The sequence below is a fragment of the Girardinichthys multiradiatus genome, chromosome 7 (genome assembly GCF_021462225.1).
Source record: "Girardinichthys multiradiatus isolate DD_20200921_A chromosome 7, DD_fGirMul_XY1, whole genome shotgun sequence".
NCBI classification, from domain to species: Eukaryota; Metazoa; Chordata; class Actinopteri; order Cyprinodontiformes; family Goodeidae; genus Girardinichthys; species Girardinichthys multiradiatus.
In genome coordinates this window covers 5,475,101-5,498,182 of record NC_061800.1, presented here as the reverse complement: position 1 = coordinate 5,498,182, position 23,082 = coordinate 5,475,101, and the positions used below count along the sequence as shown (strand labels likewise).

The 23,082-nt window shown below is 42.2% G+C and overlaps 1 protein-coding gene across 1 annotated transcript in view; it reads left to right on the top strand.

Annotated features, from left to right (window-relative positions):
* plcl1 (phospholipase C like 1) overlaps positions 1 to 23,082 on the top strand; it is a 152,990-nt gene that overhangs the window by 116,140 nt on the left and 13,768 nt on the right. The window contains exons 6-9 of the mRNA XM_047371494.1: positions 987 to 2,106; positions 2,451 to 2,627; positions 13,573 to 13,935; positions 20,678 to 20,881. Coding sequence (XP_047227450.1) covers positions 987 to 2,106; positions 2,451 to 2,627; positions 13,573 to 13,935; positions 20,678 to 20,881 — 1,864 coding nt within the window. The remainder of the gene's footprint in view (positions 1 to 986; positions 2,107 to 2,450; positions 2,628 to 13,572; positions 13,936 to 20,677; positions 20,882 to 23,082) is intronic.

Here is a 23,082-nt window from a genome sequence, read left to right as displayed (position 1 = left end):
TTATTTTACAGTGGAGATGGTGGTTGCCGGATGATGAGCAGTGCCATGTTTTTCTGTACTAACCACAAAGTTGTTATTTAGTTCAATCAGTTTAAGGAATTTTGTTACTCCTCTAACATGTTGTTGTGACGTGCCTTTAAAGGAATAGGTTCCTTCAACTGGTCACTATCATAAAGCCCTGATTGGTGGAGGACAATATCAATGGTCGGTCTACTGAATGGTTCTCATGTCTCCACAATGAAACATTGGAGCTCCACCTTAGTGAGCATTAGATTCTTGGTCACCTCCCTAATCAAGGCCCTTGTCCCTGGTTACTCATTTGGGTCCAGCACTCAGATCTAGGGAGGATCCTGGTGTTTCTTCTATTTCCAAATAAAGGATACCACGGTTTTTTCCTGGGTCTACAACTCAGCCAGACATTTTTTGTATCCTTCCCCAAAACTGTGCTTTGACACAATCTGGTCTTGGAGGTCTACAGACAATTCTCTTGGCTTCATTGCTTGTTTTCCGCTCTGACATGTACTGTCAGTTCTTATATGGACAAGTGTGTTCCCTTGCAACTTATTTTCGGTCAGCTGAATTTTACCATGGGGTGACTCCAGTCAGGTTGCGGAAGCATCACAGGGCTAGTCAGTGGAAAACTGATGCACCTGAGCTCCATTCTGTGTCATAGTAAAAGGTGTGACACAATAACAGTCCTTAGGTGACTAATATTTTTTACATTTACATTTTTCATAACTTTACCAAGATGTCTGAAAACACATTTACAGTTTTTCACTCGGGGCTATTTTGTGTAGATTAAAATAAATCTGTAATGTAACAAGGTGAAAAAATTACCTTTGTACTGTATGTGCAATATAAGGATGCCAGAAAAAATGAAAACTACAATAGTTAACCAAATAGTAAATAGTAAAACAATATCATTGACACTGCAAACCGGCGATGATTTGCTTCAGTTTCTGACTTATTGTGTATTTTTCCTCCAGTACTTCGTACCGCTCCTACCTGCTGGATGACCAGGTCCACGGCAGAGCAGACCTTGGGGGGCTGATCAAGGCTCTGCAGTCCGGCTGTCGATGCCTGGAGCTGGGTGTGACTGATGGCCCAGAGGGCGAGCCTCTACTTGGGGTTGACTTTGGGCCTGATATCTCTCGTCACCATCATCACCATCATCACCACCACCATGCGCCCATTACTATCCGCTCTGCACTGGAGGTGGTCAATAAATATGCCTTCCTGACATCTCAGTACCCACTCCTGTTGTACTTGTGTCACCGATGCTCACCGGGTCAGCAGCGCACCATGGCACACCACCTAAAGAAGGTGTTCGGATCCCGGCTTTACACACCTGAGGCGCTACATGTGAGCCTGGGAGGGCGGGCCACCACTCTTCCCTCCCCTGAGCAGCTGAAGGGAAAGATCCTTATTGTAGGGAAGAAGCTCCCTCCAGAGGAGGAGGGCTCTGATGGGGAGGTATCTGAGGAGGATGAGGAAATAGGAGGAGGGGGGCCCTTGGCAGGAAGAAGAATGACCATCCCTGGAGAGGAGGAACTGGGAGTGGTGTTGGTGGTACCTCCTCCGTCTCAGCCCAGAAAGCTCAGTCTCAACAAAGAGATGTCAGACCTGGTGGCAGTTGCTCGGACCAGCAGCCGCAGCTTTTATGCTCAAAGAGGAAGTTACAAGCAGACTCAGCAGCAGTCTCCTCCCAGCAGCCCTTCGTCCCCTGGCTCGCCAATTCCTCCTGAGCTGCCTTACTGGACAATGTGCTCCCTGGGTGAAGGAGAGGCTGGACGGCTGACCAGCGAAAGCCCAGAGGACCTTGTTATGTTCACCAAGCGAACCCTAACCAGGGTACGTCCCAGCTCAGTGCGTCTGGACTCCAGCAACCCCAACCCTCAAGGATATTGGAAAGGAGGGGTCCAGCTAGTGGCCTTAAACCAGCAGACTCCAGGCGCCATGTTGGACCTTCATCGAGGCCGCTTCTCACAGAACGGTGGGTGTGGTTATGTCCTACGGCCGGCTGTGATGAGGGATGAGGTGTCGTATTTCAGTGCCCACACCCATGGTTGCGTGCCAGGAGTCCCACCTCAAACTCTGCGCATTAAGGTCCAGAACCTGCTCTGTTTTTTCTACAATTCTATCTTTAAAAGACATCACTTAATGATTAATTATAAAAACATTGATATCATGTACTACTTTGCTGTTATCATCCACTTTTTCATTTTTTGAAGCACCAGATTCTATTTAAATGACCAAATGCAAATACATAAGGAGGCTTGCCGTTTGACTTTAAAACTCCTGTAGTAGAGAAGTCTTTTTACTTTTATGGTGTAGTGCTTCACACTTTAAATTCTCACATTGTGAGCAAAAGTCTTCTGATAGTTTTGACTCTTCTTCAGACATTTTAGCTGATAAACTTAAAATTAGTTGCTCTGTTTTTTGTTGTGCAGGTGATCAGTGCCCACAACCTGCCCAAGCCTCAGGGGTCAGGGGCCAAGGGGGAGGTCATTGACCCATATGTTGTGTTGGAGCTGCACGGCGTTCCGGCTGATTGTGCCGAGCAGCGAACACGCACCGCTGCTCAGAACCAGGACGAACCAATGTTTGATGAGACCTTTGAGTTTCAGGTAAGCCATCTCCTTGTTGCAAGAGTTCCAGCTGCAGACAGAAGTCTGTCACTGATGTCAGTCTGCCATGTCCAAACTTAGCAGTGTTAATAGCATGTGGCGAAGGGCCTTATCCTGGAGGGACTTCAACCTTTTATTGGCATTATCAAGTTGTTTTTTAAAAATAAATTACTCTTAAATCAGGTCTTTATAGATATATTTTTTTCCGTGGGAGGGGGTTCTGGATGATGTAGCTATAACACAGCGATTCTCAAAGTCCGAACTCTGATCTGGAACTGCAAGTTACTCCAGACCCACACAGGGAACAAACAGCGAATACAAAACCTGCAGCCTTCTGTGTGAGATCTGATTAGCACAGCACCCTACTGCAATAATTGGCATTGGTAATTTCAATGTCTAACACAAAGCACTTTGTTTACGAAGCAGAAGAACAACTCTTTGTGTAAGTCCACACACAATTACCTGCATCCACGAAGAGAACATGCTGTGAACAAAAGTATGAATTAGTCACATTAAAACTAAGAGGGAAACTAGCGTTAGCCTTTAGTTTTTGCAAACTCCTGCCTGTGCAAAAATCCTCATCAGACTGAGATACATCTTCACTAAAGAATTTGAAGCCATGCAGGCACTCAGGTAGTCCTTACCGATAAATGATAAAGCTTCGCATGTTTTACATGTATTGAGGTTAGAACATTAAAGCAGCTTTCTAAAACCTAGGTAACCATATACTGGAGCAGAGAAAGTGTCCTGAAACTCAATGTGGACAAGATATTGGTAATTTGTTTACAACTGCTCATAATGCTCTTAAAGCAAATTCAGAAAAAAGAACTAGAATGTTAAAGCTCCTTATAGAAAAGCATGACAGCTCTTTATGATTGTCCTGCTTCCAGACTGCCTAATGCTATTTAGACTTTCTACCGAAGGCTCTTTGTTGCCGTTTAGGAACATTTTCAGCTCAGTGCAACAAAAAAGGAGTCTGAATGCTATGATTGGCATTATCAGAAATCTTTAATGGTTTAAACTCAATACGGAGTCAGATTTTAGAGCAACTCAGTTCATTTGAATTATGTATTTAAACATGAACCAGACTCGATGTTTTAAGATGAATGAAGAAACAGAAATGTCAACAACATGACTGGTCTGTGTGAATTTGGAGACAGTTATGTCTGCTATCCTGCTGCTTTGCACCTGCATGAAAATAGAGCCCTGAGTGGTTAATTGAACAGGGGTCAAGACCATCAAGATCAAAATTGGGTCCTGTGAAAACACTGATGTATGCAGCAAACTCATAGAACAGATGAAGCTTGATAACTGGTCATCCCCCCCCCCACCACTTCCATATGAGTTCAGACAGGCAGTCTCAACTCATATGTGCTCAGTGGTGTGTGTGTGTGTGTGTTGTTCCCTGCAGACATAATATACCTCCACAAAGACAAAAACAGACTGGAATAATACCTGTAATCAGTAGACAGTAATTGGAGCGGCTGCTTGGCAGGGACGGGCTTTATGTAAGATTTGAATAGATGATTTATCTGTCTGAGACAGATGCATGTGTATGCATGTGTGAACCAGAAAAATAGAGATTCATCTATTTGTGTTATTTAGTTTAAGTCCATTCTGTTTTGTTCACTTTGTTTTCATGACCCATGCAGAGCAGTTATTTTCTCATTTCCATTGCCTCCCAGACTCTTGGTAGCCTTATTTTTCTTCTGTGCTACACAGAACAGTCAGCACAAAACATCTGTGCACCATACTGCATCTGACTGGTATCTATTACAAAGACTAAATTTTAAAATAAAAAATATATATGTCTAGTTTCTAAACCCATTAAGTTTTCTGCCATGCATTTCAGTATCATAGAGAGAAACACTGCCTTAGGTAAATGGCACTTCAGCATCGTCTTTCTACACATCTTATACTGTAGCAACTGGGTCACCAGCTAAACCAGGCTGCTAAATAACAGACCCAGTGGAAAATAAATCTTTAAAGTGGAAGAGGGGGCTTCTGCAGCTCCAGAGCTAGATGTGGCTCTTTAGGCCCACCAATATGGCTTCTAACAACATTGGCCAAAACGTTTTAATATAAAAGTAATGAAAAGGCTCATTTTGAGTTTTCTGTTTTTTACACAATGTTTGCTTAGAAATTGCACAATAGAATGATGCTAACAAAAGAAGAAATTATTTAGTTTTTTTCATCTTTTTCATATGTTCCTTTCAAGAAAATGTTTTCGTTCTGTCTTTGTAAAGGTTTCTTTGTTATGACCACTAAACACAGAAATTAAATTGTGGTTTTTGAACATACAAGAAGAAATTCTATATTGCAGGCATAAAAATTGATGAGCTAGCTTTTTTCTGGAAGGGCTTGTAAGTTATGTATTGGGGGTAAACAAGTGACTCGGCTCATGCAGGATTTTTGGTATGTTGGAAACATTGGTTGCCTACAGTTTCAGTAGTTATTTCATCTGATTTTATGATGTTCTTTGAGGCTGCTATCTGATTCATATAAGAAACAAGTAGCTCCTTTTCATACTACGAGTATCATTTTAATTATTATAAAACAGAAGTTTTGACTGAGTTGTGCCTGCGGGAACCATAGTTTTTCAGTTACTCAGCAATATCGCAGCAACAAAAACAAGAAAAGGCCAGGTCTGTAAGCCTGCCTGACTCATTAGACTTACAATTTCTACACCCAATGCTTAGTGGGAACTATAGGGAACTGTGTCAGACCGCACACACCAAAAACAAAACAAAAAAACAGAAACAAAACTACATACAGCTCCCAGTCAGACAGACACAGCACAGGTGAGGTGTTGCTGCTTGGGTAAAGTGCGAGTGTCAACTATCTGCTGTGTCTTAATTGTTTGACCTCGAGGCTCCGCCACAGTGCCCGTGCTCAGAGACAAGCTGCGGATTCTGACATAAGCTCAAATCTAGGGATTTGAAAAGAAACTGCTGCCTCAGCTGTCGGCACGCAGAGATTTGTATTTTGGAAGATGTGGCGTATATCATGGTGCAATTTCTGCTTTTAGAGAATGTGAAAGGTGATCAAAGAGGAGGGGAGCCTGCTGTTTCACAAACGTACTGAGAAAATGTGACCTGTTGCACTAGTTGCAGTATCATCTTAGTTACCCTTTAATGGAAAAAGTGAAAACTACTTTGTACAACAAATAAAATAATGCTGAAAATGTGTGATATATGTGAAAAACTAAGTACATGATTCCATTTAATGGTTTTTTGCTGTATCACATATTTATTGAGGAATTTTCTTGCTCTCTTTACGATACAGCTTTAGGCCATTGAGAATTGGAAACATTTGTGTCTGCATGGCTCTTTTAGTTCCAGCCATGTTGTTGTACAGTTATTGTAAAACTGATTTACTTGTAGAACCAGCTAAAAACCAGATCATATGATAATTAAAAGACTGGAACAGAAAGAGGGTGTAATTTGCTTTTACCATGACTGTACATGTTTGTCATACACCCACTGCAGAGTTTATATTTGTAACAAACCCAGCACAAGAACTCTTTTAAAAACTTCAAGGTGAGAGATGCTGAACTTGCTAAATTAGACTTTTGCTGCACTTTGGCTGAAGTGTTCTCCATAAAACAAACAGAACGTCTGTTTGGATTGTGTTCAACTGCTTCTAAAGAAAAACTGAGAAGAAGAAAATTGTTGGATCACTCCTTTGTCTTTACTTGTAACTCTGTCCCTAATTTGGAAGTTAAGATCCCTTCATCCAACCAGATGTTGCTTGAGGAGGACATAGCAAGAGGAATGAAATAAACGGACTGGTTTCAAGTAAACATGATTTAAGAAGCATAGTGAAGAGCGAAAACATTTAACTGCAAAAAGACCCTCATTCAACAATTTAATTGATGAAAAAAAGTTTATTTTGTAAAATCTACAAAAGAAATTAAAGAGCATATCATTATTATTTATACATTTCCTTTTCAATTGTGGTCAGGCTTGTTGCTCGTGTTAGTTATATTCATCTCAATGACCAAAATGGAGAAATATGTAAAAAGCAAACAAGAAAAAAAATGAGCACAAGGCAGCCAAGAATGCAGATGAAATTTGCAGAACAGTGATGATGATAGATTTGGACAACTGGGGCCATGACCCATTACACAATGTCTACCCAAGTCCAAAGTACTGATAATAAAGTCCCCAGCTTGAATTTAAGCTCAAAGTGAAGATTCATATGATCATTTAACTCATAAGTGAGGAGAAGTGGTGCCTAAGTGCAGTTTAGAGACCTAACAAACTGGCAATCTCTAAAAAGATTCTTTGGCCTCAGCCAAGGCTGCCTGTAATTCACCACAGTGGCTCTGAGCAGCATTGTTACTCTGCCGTGCAGAGGCATGTGTCAGAAGTTTGTTTTTCTAAACATATTAGGACTTCGTATTGGCTTCTATTTGTTTTAGTAACATCATTTGTGCCTAACCTTAACACTTACACTAACCCTAACCATTACCTCTATATTCTTAACCCTAATCTTAACCTAAATTTAATTCACACCTCTAAACCCAACCCCTAACCCTAAAAGTGGGGCTCTGCAGCATTAGGGGCGGTCCACAAAATGTTCACACAATGTTTGTGTTCCATAAGGGTTTGATCCACACAAGTTAGACTGACATGAACACACACACACACACACACATCCGTGTTTTACTATCTTTATGAGGACTTTTCGGTTACTTCCATTGACTTCCATTCATTTTCCTTGATTTTTAGTGCCTAACCCTGACCCTAACACTAAACTCACACTAACCCTAACCAGTTAATCCCTAACCCTAACAATAACTCAATTCATACCCTAGTCCTAAACCTAACCCCTGTCCCAAGAACGGAATTTGAAAAAGTGAGGACCATTGGAAAGGCCATAAAATCATTCTGCAGGAACTCTCGGGAGGAATGAAGAGAGATGACATATTAAAAAAACTTCTCTATAATCGCCACATATTATTACACTGATGAATTGGTCTATTCAGGGTCATTTTGACTCTATCTGCTGTTTGATAAAAAGCAGCATAAGTAAAAACAAAATTCTACCCTGATTAAATTAGTCTTTGGTTTAACCTTTTGTAACCCTAAAATCTAAAAGTGGTTTGAAAGGCCAGCTTTTAATTGAGAAAACAACATAACTTATATCCAGGATAAATGGAAAAGGTTTCGGTTGTTTCAGTTTTCCCAAAGTGATGTTCATTCCAGCCAAAAATAACAATAAAACATAAGAAAGTCACTTATTAATAAATAGAGTCCACTTGTGTATAATATATTCTCAGTATAAATGTAGTATAAACACAATGCTGTGAAGACCTGAGGTTTGGTAGAGAACATTAGTGAACAAACAGCAGCGTGAAGGCCAAGAAAGACAGCAGTTTGGTCAAGGCGAAAGTTGTGGAGAAGTTTAAAGAAAGTCCTAAAACAATCTCCTTAGCTTTGAATATCTCACAGAGATCTGTTCAATCCATCATCTGAACATGGAAACAGGATTACGGTTACTCTTGAGGAGCTGCAGAAATTCACTGCTCAGCAACGGCTGCAGCATGTGGGGTGGGGGGGCTGTGTCCTCTTCCTGGATGTGGGGAATCGGCTGAGCGGCAATGGTAGCGCTGAGCTGGATAATTTTTCTCCCTGGGATATCATTGCGGCGGCGGTGATGTGTTTGTGTGGTTGCGCGGAGCGTTGTGGGTGGACGCCGGTGCTTGCCGCTGGCCGGGGACCTCTTGCCGGGTAAGTTTTGTCCCGTCTTGGTGTGGGGCATTGTTTCTGTTGTGTGCGCGGTGCTTGGTGGTGTCTTCCCTGTTGCACCTGTGGGCGGAGGCTCGGGTGACGTTGTATCGATTGTAAGGGACCCCTTCTGCGCGGGGCCCTACCATCGCGGCGTGCTGTGTGGTGGGATGTGGCAGGGGTGCTTGTAGCGGGGTTGTGTGTGGCGCGTGCAGTGTGTGGGTGTGGCTTCGTCGGCTTGCGGTGCCTGTCTCCACACACGGAGGGAAGGGGACCACCTCCTGGGTCCGGGGGTTGGTTGCCCCTATGGGGTATCGGCACCTGGACCTGCGAGTATAGAGTATGTATGGGGAGTACAACGTCCATTGTTATTTGTCTTTACATTGGGCCCGTGTGAGTGTTTTTATGTGTACGCATGTGGGTGGGAATGTGTGATTGTGACTGTGTGTGCCTGTTTTTTGTGTCAGGTTAGGTCTTGGACTGCTCCCTCTCCTGGATCAGTTTAGGCACCTCATCAAATGTGGGGCCTATTTTCTCCTGCCACTCTACCTGCCGGTGTTTGGTGTCTCTGCCTGCTGGTGTACTTGTGGTTCTCGGTGTCCGGGGCTGGGTGCTTTGGTGTGTGCCGGCTCACTCTCAGTAGCTGCTTGCCGGGGCCTGGGCTCTGTCGGGCCTCTGCTTGGGGAGTGATATGTCCCTGAGTCTCAGGTCTCTGGGTCCATGGCTGGATCTGCTCGGGCGTAGACGGCTGCTGATGGGGCCTATGGGCTTGTCACTGCAGCTCTCTGGGGCTTCTGCACTGTGGCTGTTGGGTGGTTCCCTTGGGATATGGTAGTCCCGGCAATGGTTCTCCTGGGGTTCCTGTGCTCTGGGAGACCTTTAGATGTTTATGACACGGATCTCCTCCATATCTGTCCCTGGTCCAGGGGGGCAGGTCTATGGCTCCTCACACTCGCTATTGCATATTTTTATGGAGAAACCTTGTATTCACATTGTTTGCTCTGCATGTCTCTGTTGTCCGGTGATGAACAGGCCACCTAGCCAGAATACTAGCATCCCCCAATCCCACAGCCCTCCTCAACCATGAATCAAAAGCAGGTATAGACAATAGATCGATGAATGGATGTATCATTTTACACTACTCTACAATGTTATGTTGAACAATCACTTACAGTCATGATAATTTTAACTTTAATGTGTTTATAATTGCTGTTGAATTGGACTGCAGGTAATGGAAACAGAATCTGACTATATGTCTGTAGTATACTGGTATGAATTGGATTGATTTTGTTATATATACAGGAAATTGAAATGAATTGATGCTGTATGCCTTGTAAAGTGCCTTTAGGTTGCATTTTTTGGAGTTGGTTCTGAATAAAATAAACATGGACGTTTTTGGTTGTGATCTGAGAAAAGGTGAAACGTCATAGGGGTGTTAATACTTTTGCAAGGCGCTGTTGTGGACTCACTGATTTACGTATTCACACACCCATGGGCCTGTGCATCTTTAAATGTGTGGGCCTGTGCTCATGCACATTACATTATGTTGGATCAGGAGGACACAGCTTGTACATCAGCGTCAGACACTCAGACCTCCTGGCGTTGGCCTGCTTTTCTTTGAAGTTTGCATTTCAAGATCAAATATGTTATTACAGATCAACAGCTTAGCCTGAATAAATCTTTTAACTGCTGCTGAATCTCAGAGTGCATCCTCTCTGTTGCCTTCAGTTCGTCTGCTCAGTTGTTTCGTGTTGAATTCAGGTGCAACAAAGAAAATACTGCAAATCCAATCTGAGAGATTATTTGAAGAAGCAGCTGAACTGTTTCAACATAACCAAGTGCAATTTAAACGTCCTGGATTCAGGACAGTACTTTACCCTTTAAAACAAAATAACTTCTCATTAATAATTCAGGACGATTTTAATGATACACTGTTGAGCGTCCTTTACTGTCTCAACCCGTATAATTAGACGTGCTGATATATAGATTTATTTCAAGGAAGGATAATCAGTTTTCAGACTGAATCATTGGAAGTTGTGGTGAAAAATGTTCTGGACTGCTTAGCTGAAGTACTTTCTGTTCCATCCTGAAGAAACAGATATTTATAAATCTGAAAATCTTCTGAAAATCAGGAGACAGAGTTTTGGAACAAGAGTCGGCCTTTCCTCAGATGATGGTTTATACAGCATGGATGTAAAAATAACAGGTGAGGGATTAAATAGTGAAGACAAGCTAAACCTAATTTTACATATTTTGGTTTTGAACTTTCAGTCTTTTCTTTGGCTTCGTAATTTGTGATAGAAAACTGTAGACATATAAATCAATGTTCCTTCTTAAAATGCGGTGCTCTTTGGCAGATGTATACCAACAATACAATGATTATTTAAAAAATAATCCAAATTAGGAAAAGTGGATATTTTACATTTGTAGAAAATGTAAATAAAAGAATCAGTATTCCCCATATAGTTTATATATATATGTATATTAATGTGACTGCAGACAGTAGAAATCTGAGGAATGTCATGCTTCATTCACATTTTCAGTAAATTAAATTAGAACATATTTATGTCAGCATTTTTTTTTTTTGGAAATAAAACTCTCAAAAGTGTGGTGTGCATTGTAAGTGTGCAGAATGCAATTCAACATTATCTGGTTGAAATCTGAATGGTGGTTGATGTTAATGCAGAATCGTAATTAGTCATGCAGTTATCTGTTTGAATTAATAGAAGGATTATTAATACAACAAGCTCTAAATTTGCCAGTCCCAATTTCAGTAAAGTTCCACCAACCAATGCAACCCTTTCACCTTTATTGTTTGGGCAACAGTTTGAGAACACACTAAATCTGCGTTGACCTGAATCAGATCATAATTAAATAGACTTGGACTGTATGTAACTGATATCGTGAACAGGACCAAGCTGATATAGAAAACAGATGGATGAATTGGATTTTAAATCCCACAAATATTTTCACTTATCACCTTTAAATTATTCGCCAACTCCCTGTTTATTGACTTTTAAAAGTCATTCACCGCTCTTATGTTCTTGTAAAGACTGTTAAAATGTGCAGCTTTGAAGTTTGTTTAAATCTTGGTAGGCCATAATGGATCAGTGCTTTCTTCCCTGCCGTCAGCTTGTTTTACTTCAGGTTTTATGAGTTGGCTGCAGTTTAATTCAGCAGTTTGGTGCCATGTGATTCAAAGTGGAAGACTGGAGCTGCATGAGGCTTGTGAACTTTGTACTGGATTTTAAAGTCACAAAGCAGACACACACATACACACGGCCTTCTAAGTAGGAAATCATGGGTTCATATTATTTTTTTCTCCAAACATATCAAAGATATTCACCTTGTATGTTCCTTTTCCACCGTGTGTTTTCACCTGTTGGTTTTAAACCATTCTACTGCATAAACTCCCCACCATCACACACACAAACACACTGAGACATATACCCCCTCATGTCAGATTAATGGAACCATTCTGTTTGACTTTTACAGTTGGAACCAGACATTTACATACACCGCATAATGAAGATAAAGATCTCACTGTCTGACATTAAATCAGAGTAAACCTCACCTGTTTTATGTCAGTTAGGGTTACCAAGCTTAGCTCTATTTTATAAATGGAAGAAGAATGAGAGATAAGTTTTAGAGAATGTATTAGTTTTTTATTGTAATTCAGAAGGTTTCATCCATTTTCTCTTTATTTGGTGGAATTACCTTTTAAACTGTTTTCACCATAGTTTGCTGGAATATTGGAGCTTTCCTCCTCACAGAACTGGTGCAACCAAGGCCCGTTTTTAGGTCACCTTGTTCACACACCTTTTCAGCTCTACCCTCAAATATTCAATGGGACTGAGGTCAGGAATTTGTGATGACAGCTCCGAAGAGTTGACTTTGTTGTCTATAAGTCACTTTGTAACGTATTTGGTGCTATGCTCAGGGTTATTTGGAAGACCCATTTGTGCTCAAGCTCTCATTTCCTGGCTGATGTCTTGAAATGTTTCTTCAATGTTTTCACACAATGTTTTTTCTTCATGATGCCTTCTATTTTGTGAAATGCACCAGTCCTTCCTGTAGTAAAACACCCCCACGGCATGATGCTGCCATCACCATACTTCAGTTTTGGGATGGTGTTTGCAGGCTTGAAAGCTTCCTCCTTTTTCCTCCAAATGTATCGATGGACATTTTGGCCAAACACTTCAGTTTTAGTTTGTTCAGATCACATGGCATGTGACATGATCTTGTCCTTAAGTCCATTTGAAAACTGTCTGGCTTTTTATGTTGCTTTTGGATTAATGACATCTTCCTGACTGAGTGGACTTTCAGCCCATGTTGGTGCAGGACTCATTTTATTGTAGACAATGACACCTACTAGCTTCAGCCTCTTCACAGTTTTGTTAGCTTTTGTGCCAGGGCTGATACTCTGCTACACAGAACCTGTCTGCTTCCTGAATCATCTTGTCACATGCTTCAATAAAGTTCCGAAATTTAGCGAATTTATTTGAATGTCAGGAAATGAATGACCATTGTTAGAGCTACTCGTTGTGCTTCAGCATTCCATCTCAAATTTAAAGTGTCGTGTAAGATTTTATAGGTTTTGAAACTGTAGCATGTGCTATCTGCATTTTTCTTTATGCCAATAGGATTTGTTTTTTTTGTCATTGTACTTTTCTGATGTTTCCCATGTGTTGATTAGACCTATTTTTGATTGTTGTTGCATTTAAATTCCCCAGTTTTTATCAGTTAATTTCTGCCTTACGTGTTTTTTATTTACTTGTTAGATATATTGCACCGGTGATGAAAAGAGGTTGCAATTTTGTCCTGTTAACATTTTAGTAAATGGAATTCCAAATCACTAATGACAATGAAAATGTTGGGATAAGGAGCTCCAGAATGACAACAGGAGGATAAATTATACTGCTAAAATTACTGAACAAGTTAAGAAAACTAGTTCTGGTCATGAGCTGTTCAATGTTATTCGTCATGTTCTGCAATCAGTTAATAACACTCGTGGCATAATGAAGATGCTCACTATTATAGCAGCATAAGCTCTTATTTACATGAAGGTAAATCATTGAAAGCTAGAGCCAGATTTCATAGAGTTTGAGCTGGATAAGGCAGACATAAGTGTTAGTGTAGGCTGCAAGGATGTGGATTTCTGTCATTATCACATCTGACTGGATTTCATGTCCTGCTTCATGTCTTGTGTGCAGGTTAACATGCCTGAGCTGGCCTTGCTGCGCTTTGTCGTGTTGGATGATGACTACATCGGTGACGATTTCATCGGCCAGTACAGTGTGGCCTTTGAGTGCCTTCAGCCAGGTTACCGTAACGTGCCCCTGCTGGGCTTGGGGGGAGACCCCTTACCACACACCAGCCTTTTTGTTCACGTGGCCATCACTAACCGGCGAGGAGGAGGGAAGGCCCAACGCCGAGGCCTGTCAGTGAGGAGGGTGGGGCGACGAGGGAGGGAGTACGTCTCTCTGAGGCACACTGGCATCAAAGTGTTGGACGAGGTTTTCAAACAAGCAAGTGGTCCCCTCAAAGAGGCGACCGACCTGCGAGAGGATGCTCAGGTGAGACAGAAAGTGGGCTGGGGTTTTCATTATAATTTTGGTTTTATATGCTTCAGGAAGTTTTAAAATGTCAAGACCACTCCACCTCTTACCCTAATGTCTGTATATTGTCTTCTTAATTAAGTGATGCATGGATTACTCTTGTATTCAGGAAGAAACTACAATAAATTATTAAGATTAATGAATTATTCAGAAGGATGCAAATTCCACCTGGATGCATCCAGACTGTGATGGTTCTGCTTGTCTGAAGAGGTTCAGAGGAATATGGTATTATTTCCCCTATTTAATGTTTTCAAAATAAAATCCAGTGCACCTAACTGCCCTCAAATGTCAACTTAATACACAATTCTGAATATTTTTATAGCTTTTCTGTTTCTGGCACCAGAGGTTTCTTAGAGTACATTAGTGAACAAACAGCATCACAAAGACCAAGGAACACACCACAGACAGGTCAGGGATAAAGTTGTGGAGAAGTTTAAAGCAGGCTTAGGCTATAAAAAGATTTCCCAAGCTTTGAACATCTCAGGGAGCATTGTTCAATCCATCACCCAAAAATAAAAAGAGTATAGTACAACTGTAAAACTACCAAGACAAGGCCGTCCACATAAACTTACAGGTTGAACAAAGAGAACACTGATCAGAGATGTAGCCAAGAGGCACCTGGTTACTCTGGAGGAACTCTAGAGATCCACAGCTCAGGTGGGGGAATCTGTCCACAGGACAACTATTAGTCGTGCACTGCACAAATATGGTCTTCATGGAAGAGTGGCAAGAAGAAAGCCTTGTTAAAAGAAAACCACAAGAAGTCCTGTTTGCAGTTTCCCGGAAGCCATGTTGGGGACAGCAAACATGTGAAAGAAGGTGCTTTGGTCAGACGAGACCAAATTGAACTTTTGAGCCAAAACGCCAATCTCTATGTATGGCGGAGAACTAACACTTCACATCACTCTAAACACACCATCCCCCCAAAAATTGTTTTTTTTAGAGTTTAGGAACACAGCAAATATGGGAGAGAATTCTCTGACCAGAAAAGACCAAATTTTTACTTTTTGGCCTACCCGCACAATGCCATGTGTGGTAGATACACAACACTGCAGATTACAGAAACAGAGTGGTAGCATTATGCCGTGGGGATGCTGGGATTTCTTTAGCAGGGACAGAGAAGCTGGTCAGAGCTGACTGGAAGATGGATGGAGCTAAATACAGAACAATCCTGGAAGAAAACCTGTTAGAGGCAGCAGAAGACTTGAGACTCAGGCAAATTTTATCTCCTTCTAGCAGGACAATGAGCTACAATGGAATGGCTTAGATCAAAGCCTTCAGAATGTGTTAGAATGGCCCAGTCAAAGTCCAGACTAACATCCAATTAGGAATCAGTGGGAACACTTGAAAACTGATTTTTGTAGATAATCTCCATCCAATATAACTAAAAATTATCTATGATTTTACTTCCATTTACCAAATATGTGCTACTTTGTCTTGGTCCATAACAGCTGTTTGGGGTTGTATTTTGGCAAATATAAAATAGTTGTTGTGACACTTTTACAAGAAACTTTAAAGCTCAATTAATTTACTGATCAGGAAAAGTTGTGCAGGAGTCTTTAGTTTTGTATTTGCAGCAACAAATTAGTATGTACTGATTGTTGTGGAAAATGATAAAAGTGTAAGTTGCATGGCTAACATATAGACACATAGAACATGTTTAATTCTTAACCAAAAAAGACACTTTAGCTAGATGTTGCTAACTACGTACTAGGGAGGCAGGCTTCTGCTTTTAAAGGGCAAATGCAAAAACATGCATTTCTTCTTGATGATAATATAATGATCCTAATATTTTATATTAAGTTTTAAACAAAACAGAATTGTTTGTACTTTTCTTTGTTATTCTGCAGTGATAATCTTAATGATATAGAAAACCTTTAAATAAAAGGGTTTCTCAGAGTATTATAATTCCTATATAGTAAGAAAAATATTTGATTTTGAATGAAGATCATTGAAAATAGCCAGTATTAATGTGAATATTACATATAAGTGACATGGTGGGTTTTTTAAAGGGGCAAAACCCATCTCTTTCAATGAAGCAATTAAGCAAGACATTCATTGTGGGAATTCTAGGTTATTAAAGACAACTTTATTTGTAATGTCTGCACTTTGAGAAGTACAATCACAATTTCACTCAGCCCTGTACTGCACATAACAACTAAACTTGTTAGTCCTGTGAACTCTTCCTGCGTTAGGAGAGCTGCAGTCAGACTCCACCTCAGAATCAGGTTAATTGGCCAAGATTGTGTCCCCAAACAAGGAGTTTGACTTTGGTTTCACATGCCCACAGCGAACAGACTTTGAGTATAAATATAAAAACTTCGGAGGAAATAAAATAAAGGATAAAGGTAAGGATAAACAGTATGTGCATGTACAGCTTTAAAAACAAATGCATATATATATATTTACATTCAGAAAAAGCAAAAAAAGAAAGGCAGGATGTGGTAGTGTAAATATGCTTATGTTATTTAACAGCAGTGTAGCTGACTACCCAGGCTATAAGGTTTTCAGTGTGTTCATACCTGAGACATGTTTGTGGGGTGAATAAGAGAGGAGGTGGTGTGACAAAAAGGAATTGCCAGTAAGAAGAGTGGAGGAAGACAATAAAGCTTCTATAAATATCAATAGAAGTGAAGGCTGGTCGTGCAGCACCCTCCAGTTTTATCGCTGAATAGCGATACTGGTGGGTAATGTGAAAAGAATAACTGCATGTGTTCTTATTATACTTATTTGTTTTATATACTGTATATATGTGCTAGAAAACCAGAAATACTGTAAGTGGAAATCCATAACCTCTGCTGTGTCTACATTAGGGTGTCATGAGACCAGGTCCATAAAGAAACATTTTGGTGGTTATCAGTCTAGCACAAATCCTGACCTTAACCTTTTACAGTTCCTTCCACAGGTAGCCAAAAATTGTTTGGCACCAAACGATGCAAATCTAGGAGGCCAAACTAATTCATAGTAGAAGCCAAAATCTGCTGGTCAGAATCCCCAAGTTGAAATTGATCCAGGTCTTTATATTGCCCCAAATCACTTCTGAATCACACACCCTATGCTGGCTCACGCTTGCTGAGCTGCTTCACAAATACAGCAGAGAATGCTGCTGCTAGGCTGCATTAGGCTATGTTCATCTGGCCATGTGAGCTGTCATGTCCTTCAGCTGCAACTGTGAGATAGTCATGTCCCCTTTTTTTTGTAAAGCTTACAAACTGCTCTTCAACCTAAGCATTATTGGCACTGTGTACAAATGAATTCAAACAAGGTAGTTAATGAGCAACGTTATCATTTTCTGAGAACATGGAGGTTTCCAAGGCCTGTTCCTTAAACTGATTAAGTTCCGTTGTGATAACATTAAACATTGTTCTATGTAGTAGTGAACAGCTGCTATTAACAGAGCATTCTAGAATCACGTTTTGCTAATTAATGTTGAAGATAATCGCAAAATTCCAATTTCTGGACAGATGCGAGGTCTCTGCAGCACTTTGTCAGGCTGATACATATTCTGTATACCTGGGTACAAGCTTCATTCTGCTGCCTATCATAACGTTTTGTAAGTTGCATGGCTAACATATAGACACTTTGGCCCTGACCACCATAATCCAGTTACCAGTGTAGATATTGTCTTCAAATTGTAAGTGTGATTTTGGGCCTAAATAAAACTATTTTATTCAAGTACTCGTACTCATACTCGTTCTCGTCGTCTTCCGCTTTATCTGGGACCGGGTCGCGGGGGCAGCAGACTCAGCAGAGACGCCCAGACGTCCCTCTCCCCAGACACCTCCTCTAGCTCCTCCGGGTGGAGCCCAAGGCGTTCCCAGGCCAGCCGAGAGACATACTCCCTCCATCGTGTCCTGGGCCGTCTCCTGGGCATCCTCCCGGAGGGATGTGCCTGGAGCACCTCCCGAGGAAGGTGTCCAGGAAGCATCCAGTATAGATGCCCGATCCACCTCAAACTCCCCTTCTTGATGTGGAGGAGCAGCGGCTCTACTCCGAGCTCGTCCCGGATGGCCGAGCACCTCACCCAATCTCTAAGGGAGTGCCCGGCCACCCTACGAAGGAAGCTCATTTCAGGTGCTTGTATCCAGGATTTCGTTCTTTCGGTCATGACCCAAAGTTCATGGCATTGGTGAGGGTAGGAACGTAGAATGACTGGTAAATGGAGAGCTTCTCTTTTCAGATCAGCTCTCTCTTCACCACAATGGACCGGCACAGCGTCCCCCTTACTGCGGCAGCCGCACCGATCCGTCTGTCGATCTCCTGCTCCATTCTCCCCTCACTCATGAACAAGACCCCAAGATACTTGAACTACTCCACTTGAGGCAGGCACTTCCCTCGACCTTTTCTGGTTAAGAACCAAGGCCTTGGAGGAGCTGATCTTCATCCCAGCTACTTCATACTTGGCTGCGAACTGCTCCAGTGCATGCTGTAGGTCTTGGCTAGAGGGGGCCAGCAGGACCACATTATCTGCAAAAAGAAGAAACGAAATACACTGGTCCATTCTCCTAGAAATCCCGTCCATAAAAGTTATGAAGCTGGAGTCCAACATGCACCGGCAACAGGGCCGACTTAGTGCTGGCAATGCGGACCAAACTCCTGCTCTCCCCTTCAGTGAGGCCGAGGAGTGTGATCCCCGATAGTTGGAACACAACCTCTTTTCACCCTTCTTATGAACAGGTACCACCATGCCAATCTGCCAGTCCTGAGGCACTGTCCTCGACAGCCACGCAATGTTGATGTTGTGGGGCTGTCATAAACATCCAGAGACTTCAGGTACTCAGGGCAGATCTCATCCACCCCCTGAAGCCCTGGAGCTTTTTAACCACCTCGGTGACTTCAGCCTGGTTGACATAAGAGTCCAACCCCGAGTCCCCAGCCTCTGTTTCCACCAGGGAATGTGTGATAGCAGGATTGAGGAGATCCTCGAAGTGCTCCTTCCACTGCCCATGAATGTTCCCAGTCGAGGTCAGCAGCTCCCCACCCCCACTGTAAACAGCGTTGGCAAAGCATTGCTTCCCCCTCCTGAGGTGCCGGACTGTTTGCCAGAATCGCTTCGAGGCCAACTGGTACTCTTTCTCCATGGCCCCACTGAACCACTCCCAGCCGCAAGTTTTTGCCTTTGCCACAGCCCGGGCCGTGGCACACTTGGCCCCACAGTATCCGTCAACCACCTCAGGAGTCCCGCAAGCCAACCACAGCTGATAGGACTCCTTCTTCAACTTGACGGCATCCCTTCGGGTTCGGGGATTGCCACCGCGACAGGCACGGCAGACCTTACGGCCATAGCTACGGGCAGCAGCATCAACAATAGACGCGAAGAACATGATCCACTCAGACTCTGTGTCTCCAACCTCCCCCGGAATCTGCTCAGAGCTCTCCCGGTGGTGGGAGTCGGATACATCCCTGGCCAAGGGCTCTGTCGGACGTTCCCAACACACCCTCACTATGCACCTGGGCCTGCCAAGTCTGTCAGGTTTTCTCCTCTTCCAGCAGATCCAACTCACCACCAGGTGGTGATCAGTGGACAGCTAAGCCCCTGTTTTCACCCGAGTGTCCAAAACATGTAGCCAAAGGTCTAAAGACACAACAACAAAGTCAATCATCGACCTCCTGCCTAGGGTGTCCTGGTGCCAAGTGCACTGATGAACACCCTTATGCTTCAACATGGTGTTCATTTTGGACAATCTGTGACTAGAAGTCCAATAATGAAACACCTCGATTCAGATCAGGGAGGCCATTCCTCCCAGTCACGCCTCTCCAGGTGTCACTGTCATTTCTCACCTGGGCGTTGAAGTCCCCCAGCAGAATAATGGAGTTCCCATGAGGGGCACTGTGCAGCACCCCCGTCAGGGACCCCAAGAAGGCTGGGTACTCCTCACTACCGCTCGGCCCATAGGCCGAAACGACAGTCAGAGACCTGTCCCCGACTCGAAGGCGCAGGGATATGACCCTCTCATCCACTGGGGTAAACCCCAACACGAGACGGCTAAGCTGGGGGGCAACAAGCAAACCCACCCCAGCTCGCCGCCTCTCCCCATGGGCCACTCCAGAGTAGAAGAGCCACGCTGTGCATGGAGGCGAGCCCAACTATTTCTAGTCAATATCTATCAACCCACTTGGTATAGAACAGAAACACTCTTTAACTTGCAGCTTTAATTACTGCTACTTCTACTTTATTGTCCTTTCCCTTTGCTCCATCTCACTGCCTAAAGCTTCCAGGGCTGTGTGCTCATCTGCCAGGGTCACTTAGTGTCTATCACACTTCGCTTGTTGTTGCACATACACACACTTCAGTAAAGGTGAGCTATGATAATCACACACTGTGTTGCAGCTTTTTCTGTTGACAAAACCATTTACTCACAAAGCAACGTGTTTCTATTTAAGGCCTGATGTCATTTCCCTCCTTAGGAGCTGATCCAGAATGTTACATTGAACTCTTCTCCTGCCTGTGCTTTCTATTCTGGTATACCTGCTTTAAATGAAAAATATGTAAAGTCTTTGATTGTTTGTTCCAGCTTTATGCTAAGTCTGATTTCATGTACTGAATGATGCTGATTTGATTTGCAACTGAAGCAGCTGATGTTTGTAGTATGTAATGTGTGTGCAAAGCTCTTTGAATGTCTCCAGCATAATTCTCCTGCAGCAGAAGCACATCTGATCCGAACCTGTCCCAACGTTCTTCCTTTCTTGTCCTTCCTAGTGCTCCACGGCCAGTTTCAAGGATCAGTGTGGGCTCCCCACTGTGGCCAAACTGAAACAGTGCATCCAGAGCCTGGCTACGAGGTTTCAGAACTCCGAGGGGGCCATGGGAGCTGCCATGGTGCTGAGGGAGGGCTACCCCTGTCTGGAGCCGCTGGTCAGCCTCTCTGAGGCGACTCGCAAACTACTCTCTGCCTATGACATGGTGAGTATGTCAGAATGCATCAATGACAAACCAAATGCTGCTTTTATTTCTATCCAGCTGTCAAAAGGATTTGAAAAGAGTGTTTTTAACAGTCTGAGAACAAAAAACAACCGTTTTGAGTTCAATTAACTAAACTGATAACTATAGGGTGATCTGCCAGCAGCAGTATAGACAGCCCTTCATACAGCTACAAAAAAGCAGAACCAAAACAGTGACATAGATACTTATGGGAGACATGCATAATGAGCAAAATTCACACACAAATCTGAATATACAGTTTTTATTTTGAAGGCCACTGCTACGTTTTCCCTTTTTCTGTAGCTACAATCTGAAGCACCTAGTGTGGACGCACTCTAAAAAGAAAAAAATTTAAACAATATGTACTCCTAAGGAAGGGATACACAATATATCATCATTACAATGTCAGTGTGTGCATTAATAATACTGCAAAGGACTGTTTGGAATGAGGTAGTTGTTGGATGTTATTATTGCCTGCCAATAATAGAATAAATTGGACCTTTTTGTCTTCTGAAGTGTGTTGAGATGGATGGATGGATCTCTGCAGTAGGAACAATTGTACTGACACAGATGATAGCGTACAATTTTTATACAGTTTTTTAATTATTTACAGAAAGACAATATGAAGTTTCTGTCTTTAATATGACCTTACTACTTACTAAATCTTACTAAACTTTAATATACACAAAGGGTTATTGCTAAAATAGTAACTGAAATCTGATAGGTGGCTCACAGTAGTTAATAGGTAGTAACATTTTATTTTGATGTAATTTGAAAAAAGTGCCACTAGATATCAGTACATCCTCTATATTTTTTTCACAGTTTTACAAATAGAGATGGGTTCTGTGTTATTTTTGTGCAATGAGTTTCATAGTGCACCATAATAGTAAAAAAACCTCAAACTGCTGGTTTGTGTTGGTTATAAACTGATTAAACTAGTTTTCAGGAGGCATGAAGGTGCTTACGTATAAATCATTAATACCAATAGAAATCTGCTTTGCATAGATTTCTTTATCTCTTCTAATGGTAAGAAGCTTTCACATAGAACAGAGCTTTTTCATCAAGCTATTAAATGCGCAATTTAATTCAGCTTTTTCAAGCTGTGTGTTGAGTAACGTAAGATTTCAATGCATTTACCCACAGTGACCTCAAATCTAAATACTTAAAAGTTATGTTGAAATAAATCCACATTATTTTTAACTATTGGATGTTGTTCTATTTATTGGTTGTCGCAGAACAATCCATTGTTTACTAAGCCCCAGTTATGGAACTAATCCAGGGTACAAGCATTATAATACTGGCAAGGCAGTGGTAAAGAAGCAGCATGAGGCTTGGAGAAGGTGGGAGAATGCAGTTTAGAGGAAAGGGACCTGGGCAGCTGTGTACACTGTGCTTCCAAGATACCAAATCTCTACACCTCGGTCAAAGTAAAGACACTGGTGTGACTGTTGCACATTGGGAAGAGTAGTCATCTTGCAATCCAAAAATGGTGGGATGAGTCCAGCTTCCTCCTGTCATATGTTGATGTGCCCTTGGGCAAGGCATCTAACCCAAAGTTGCCTACTAATCTCAATATGTGTATGAAGCTGTGTTGGTGTGACTGAGTGAATGGGTCTCTATTGTAAACCACAGAGTGGTCGTATGACTACAAAAGTGCAACATAAATTCAGTCCCTTTGCCATTTACTAACCTACTGTACCTGTTGTTCAAAAATCAAGGAACTCTCAAACACGTCATCAGCTTCTAAAGTCATATGGAAAGGTGCACTACCAGGGCCCCAGACTCAATTGTTGCACTGGTTGTACTGGTGCACCTCATCTTTTCAGTGAAGTGGTCACAACACAAAATTAGAGGTCATCCACATTTTTTACAGCTTCTTTATCACAACAAAATGTGCATTTGTCCAGACAAAACACGTGTTCCTTTGGGTGCTGGTTACTTCAACGCTTCATATATGTAGTTTTTGCTGTCTTCGCCTCAGATTTTTGTAGGGACAAAAAGGAACCATTTGCTACAGGTCCCTGTGTACAGTAGGTCAGAATAAAAATAGTAACACTCTTGTGTAATATTGAGGAGCAAAGTAACAATGGAGCAGGGCAACCCAAATATGTTTCCTGGAGATTAACCTCAGTTTGGAATTTTATCAATGTTCCAAAGACAAAAGCACAGCTACTGGCCCAGGC